This window comes from Tetrao urogallus (assembly GCF_951394365.1).
Source record: "Tetrao urogallus genome assembly, chromosome: 1".
NCBI lineage: Eukaryota > Metazoa > Chordata > Aves > Galliformes > Phasianidae > Tetrao > Tetrao urogallus.
In genome coordinates, this window is record NC_136813.1 from 1,304,991 (window position 1) to 1,310,842 (window position 5,852).

General features: G+C 55.9%; 1 protein-coding gene across 1 annotated transcript; it reads left to right on the top strand.

The window, feature by feature from the left end:
- Positions 1–4,871: 4,871 nt before the first annotated feature.
- On the top strand, positions 4,872–5,852 carry P2RY6 (pyrimidinergic receptor P2Y6; the record flags this gene model as incomplete). Its single annotated transcript, XM_079537419.1, has 1 exon — positions 4,872–5,852. The coding sequence occupies one exon, from the start codon at positions 4,872–4,874 to the stop codon at positions 5,850–5,852; it is 981 nt and encodes a 326-aa protein (XP_079393545.1).

The window sequence follows — 5,852 nt, forward strand, 5'->3', positions numbered from 1 at the left end:
AGGGGTCGGGTTGAACAACAGGATCGGATCCGGTCTAAACCGGGGTAGGATCCAAGCAGACTGTGTCACACCGACCCGGGTAGGATGGGGCTGAACGGGGCGGGATGGGATCGGGGTGCGGATCGAGCCGTAGGGTGACATTGAGCAAACACCCAGCCCCATTGGGGCCGTGCCTATGGTGGGTTGGAATCCTGGGCAGCCCAAGTGAGGGAGTTGAGGTTAAGGAGTGGGCTCAAGGCTCCTCGGGGGACTTAGTGGGGGTCCCACGCCCATGAGGTGGCACAGCCCAGAGCTGCCCATCACATCTGTCGCCTATAGGGAGCGAGTCGGGGCTCCCCAGCTGTGCTCTACACCCTAAGCTGGGAGCTGGAAGTGTTTTCCTAATGGGATCTGGCTGTGTGGGGACATTGGTGACAGTGAGGGGAACACGTATATGTATTTACATACATGCAGGGATGTAGGTATATGTGAACAGAGGGGTGTGTGCACACAGACGTGTGTCCAAGAGCTTAAATTTCTGGGTGTCTATGCATAGAGGTGCCTTGCTCAGGAAAGGTGTAGACCAGTATAGGTGTGCACAGAGATACATTCCTGTGTATAGGCACGGAGATCTATACAGTTGTGCATGGAGATGTGTTTGCAGAGATAGGCACAGAGGTTTGCGTGTGTTTGGAGATGCATTTTCATCTATAGGTAGAGAGTAACGTATATACATTGCATGCGTGTGGGTCCGTGTGCTTACAGAGCCACGTCTGTGTTTGTTTGGATTTGTAGAGAGGTATATCCATGTGCAAAGGGGTGTATACATGCAAGGAGGTATAGATCTGCTTGTATACATATGCTTGTCTGTGAATGTTTACGCACATGGGTGAACAGATGGGTCCAGATGTGGGATTGTGGGTCTCTGATGCATACGTGAGTCTGTGAGTTAAATAACTCAGGGTTTGCACAAACCCCTCCATGGCTGGAGGCTGCCAGCTGAGCCCGGGCAGCTCAGTGCAGGAGTGCCCTTATCCCCTTTGCCACCATCCCGCTGCATGGAGGAAAACACCTCCGTGGCGTCCCAAAAGGTGACGTGGGGACGGGTTGTTTTGCAGAGCAGGCAGGCAGCCCCGAGCTATGTGTTTTCCCCTTCTCACATCTCTCCAACCTGCTTTGCCTAATCCCTGCCCCCGCAGTGCAGGTTTGCTGGGTTTCCTGCGAGCGCATTTTGTGCACGGGAGGAACTTTGTGCCCGTGAGCCCATGGACTGGGTTCGTTTTATTGCTGGGGCACAAAACCGTACAGGAGATGCCCATAGAGTGACAGAGGCTAGCACTCCGCTATGCTGCACGTCCCTCCTCGATGCCCCTCATCTCCAGGCTTTGATAAATGGAGGTTTCCCCATCTTACCCGTGGAGGGCTGCAGATCTGCTGAGCTGCAGATTTCACTTCCACCGTGGTGCAGAATCAGAAACCATCCCAACAGCCTCCAACTTCTCCTTCCTATCTTTCCCATATCTCCTCCCATGCAGTGATAAATCCCACGGCACCCTGCACAGCTCAACATAGGGCAGCCCTTTCCCCACTTGGAGCCCTAATTTCCCCATGGGTTTTACCCTGTGCCCATCACTGTGACATCAAGGACCATTGATGTCCTTGTGACCATTTTTTTGGCTGCTTTTTTTAAGGATAGGAGTGTTCCACCACCAGCCATGCTCATAACCTTGAGCACGTAGCCCTGCACCCTACAAGGGACATTTTTTTTCTTGGGAATTCTTCCTGGAGATCTAACAGCCATTTCCATGGATCAACACAGGAAAAACAAACCCCAAACCAACGTTCCATCCTCCCATTGACCCACTGACCATTGTCCCATCACCCATTGATCCGTTGATCCATTGGCCCGTTGACCTATAGGCCCATTATTCCATTGGTCCATCACCCCATCAGGCCATTGACCCATTGTCCCATTATCCCACTGTCCCATTGACCCATTGTCCCAATATCCCATTGTCCCATTGTCCCATTGTCCCATTGACCCATTGTCCCACTGACCTGTTGACCCATTTTCCTATTGACTCGTTGGCCCACTGGACTGCGCCATCAGCCTGGAGCATGGATCAGCGCTGTGCCAATGGGTTTCACTTGGATCTGTGGCCTATTTTTGCAAAAGCAATGAGTTGCTTGAAAGGAGCAAGAGGGAACATCTGATTCTTCTATCCGATTCGTCTGCACGAGGCAAATTTAGAACACGAAACACGCTCAGCTGCAGCAGTGTCCTCATGCCAAGCTTGGACGAAGCTCCCTGCTCTGGAAGGGAGGTGAAACAATGCAGTAATTGCATTAGGATGGAGAAATATGCACATATTCAGTGCTGTAACTATTTATTTTTGCAGCCTTGCAGGTGGCCCGGGGCACCCATGGGTGTTTGAGTCGTGGTGCCACTGCTGTCACATTCCCAGATCCCTTTCTGGGCTGATCCCGGTGGCACATTCTCAGATATCACTTGGTGCCTGCATTTTTGTGTTTTGGGGTCTGGGGGACGCTGTGCCCACCCTGGCATGCAGTGCCACACAGCCACACGCCATGCAGTGCTGTGCCCATGCTGCCACTTGGTTTCTGTTCCGCATTTGGTGCTTGGCTGCCACGTCAGAGTGGAAGGGGAAGTGATGCTACAGATGCACCCAGGACCTGGAGCGAGTCTAGGGCCCAGTACCCCCCAGCACCCTGAGCAACTCAGCAGGTAGGAGGTGCTCTGGGCTCCCCAAGCCCACCCCCTTCCTTTTGCAGGCCATTTCCCATGGTGGTGATCCCCTGGGTGAAGCCCAACTGGGGATCCCTGGGGAGGGCACAGGTGTGGGGTACCCCCAGCCCTATGCTCCACACTCTACCCCAACTCTACACTGAGGCTTGGGGCAGGGGTGAGGGCACGGGGGATTCAGCGTGTTTCATCTCTGGGGTGGCTGTTGGAGGTGGCTGGAGCTGGGCAGTGGGTGCCATGGGGCACCGTGGGGTGTAGGGGGGTCAGAGGTGCCAGGTGAGACCTAGGCAAAGTGATGTGGCCAGGGTTGGGCAGGGGGATGGTTGCTGCCTTTTGTTGTGCTTTATTTCCTCCTTTCACTTGTCGGGTTGCAACCCTCTCCTCCAGCAGAGCCAGCTGCGGTTGCACCTTCTGTCCTGGGGACATCTTCCCATCCCCTTTTCTTCCTCATCCCCATCGTTCTTTACTCAGAGAGTGGTGAGGTGCTGGAACAGCTGCCCAGAGAGGCTGTGATGCCCCGTCCATCCCTGGAGGTGTTGGAGGCCAGGTTGGATGGGGCCCTGGGCAGCCTGGGCTGCAATGAAACGTGGAGGTTGGTGGCCCTGCATTGGTGGGGGGTTGGAGCTTCGTGATCCTTGAGGTCCCTTCCAACCCAAACCATTCTGTGATTCTGTGATTCCCCTACAGAAAGCCTCTCCCCAGTGCCCAGAGCTCAGAGGGATGGGTTCCAAACCAAACCTTCCACCACCAATCGGCCACCACTCTCAGTTCCTGGATGAAAGCGCCCACAAAACACCTCTGTGTCCCGCTGCAGGAGGCACTGCTTGCTGCTTCCCAACCGGGTGACTCTGCCATGGGACTTTGGCACCCCCTGCAGAGGAGCAGGGACGTGGGCTGAGCTCACTGCATTGCTAATGGCCATGCTGCAATTTCCTCTGCGTCAGCTCTTCCTGCCCAGCAAAGTGCCAGCACCGCAGGGTGGTGATGAAGGCCACTGCAGTGCCCCAAGGGCCATCACCCATCCACCCAACAGACCCCAAATTCCATCATTCGATAGAACAAGAGGGAACAGCCTCCAATTGTGCCAGAGGAGGGTCAGCTTGGATGCTGGGGAAAATTTATTCTGTCAAGGAGTGGTGATGCAGTGGTACAGTTGCCCAGGGAGTGATGGATGAAAAGCTTAACGTGAGCCAGCAGTGTGTTCTTGCAGCTCAGAAAACAAACGATATCCTGGGCTCCATCAGCAGAGGGGTGGCCAGCAGGGACAGGGAGGTGATTGTCCCTCTCTGCTCTGCTCTTGTGAGGCTCCATCTGCAGCACTGCGTCCAGGGCTGGAGCCCCCAGGACAAGAAAGACAGGGAGCTGTTGGAGAGGGTGCAGAGGAGCCACAGAGATGAGCAGAGGGCTGCAGCACCTCCCTACAAAGACAGGCTGAGGGAGCTGGGCTTGTTCAGCATGGAGAAGAGAAGCTGCGGGGTGACCTCAGTGCAGCCTGCAGTGCCTCAAGGGAGCCTGCAGACAGGAGGGAGTCAGCTCTGTGAAAGGGGAGATGGCAGCAGGACCAGGGGAAATGGTTTGGAGTTGAGGGAGGGCAGCTGGAGGTTGGATGTCAGGGGGAAGTTCCTTAGAGAGAGAGTGGTGAGGTGCTGGAACAGCTGCCCAGAGAGGCTGTGATGCCCCGTCCATCCCTGGAGGTGTTGGAGGCCAGGTTGGATGGGGCCCTGGGCAGCCTGGGCTGCTGTGAGATGGGGAGGTTGGTGGCCCTGCATTGGTGGGGGGTTGGAGCTTCGTGATCCTTGAGGTCCCTTCCAGCCCAAACCATCCTGTGATTCTGTGATCCCTGGGGATGTTCAGAACAGTGGGGGTGTGGCATTAAGGTTGTGGTCAGTGGGAGCAGTGGAGATGGGCTAGGGTTGGGCTTGGGAATCCTAGAGGTCTTTTCCAACCTCAGTGATTCTGTGATTCTGTGATTCTGTGATCTGTGTTGCCTTGGGATGGTGGCAGATGAGGCTATGGGGCTGCACGTGCCAGTCCAGGTCCATCCTGAGTGCATCATACATGGCCAAGCCACTGACTGCCCCATTTGTCGTTCACAGGCACTTCACCCAGTGAAGAGGGGACCATCAGCATGGCCAACTTCACAGCTGGGAGGAACTCGTGCACCTTCCACGAGGAATTCAAGCAGGTCCTGCTGCCCCTGGTCTACTCAGTGGTGTTCCTACTGGGGCTGCCACTCAACGCCGTTGTCATTGGGCAGATCTGGCTGGCCCGCAAGGCGTTGACCCGCACCACCATCTACATGCTGAACCTGGCCACAGCCGACCTGCTCTACGTCTGCTCCCTCCCTCTCCTCATCTACAACTACACCCAGAAGGATTACTGGCCCTTCGGGGACTTCACCTGCAAATTCGTCCGCTTCCAGTTCTACACCAACCTGCACGGCAGCATCCTCTTCCTCACCTGCATCAGCGTCCAGCGCTACATGGGGATCTGCCACCCCTTGGCCTCGTGGCACAAAAAGAAGGGAAAGAAGCTGACGTGGCTGGTGTGTGCTGCGGTGTGGTTCATCGTCATCGCCCAGTGCCTGCCCACCTTCGTCTTCGCCTCCACCGGCACGCAGAGGAATCGCACTGTCTGCTATGACCTGAGCCCTCCGGACCGCTCCGCATCCTACTTCCCCTACGGCATCACGTTGACCATCACCGGCTTCCTGCTGCCCTTTGCAGCCATCCTGGCCTGCTACTGCAGCATGGCCCGCATCCTGTGCCAGAAAGATGAGCTGATCGGCTTGGCGGTGCACAAGAAGAAGGACAAGGCCGTGCGCATGATCATCATCGTCGTCATCGTCTTCTCCATCAGCTTCTTCCCCTTCCACCTCACCAAGACCATCTACCTGATCGTCCGCTCCTCACCCACCTTGCCCTGCCCGACCCTGCAGGCTTTTGCCATTGCCTACAAGTGCACGCGGCCCTTTGCCAGCATGAACAGCGTCCTCGACCCCATCCTCTTCTACTTCACCCAACGCAAGTTTCGTGAGAGCACCCGCTATCTCCTGGACAAGATGAGCTCCAAGTGGCGGCACGACCACTGCATCACCTATGGCTCCTAG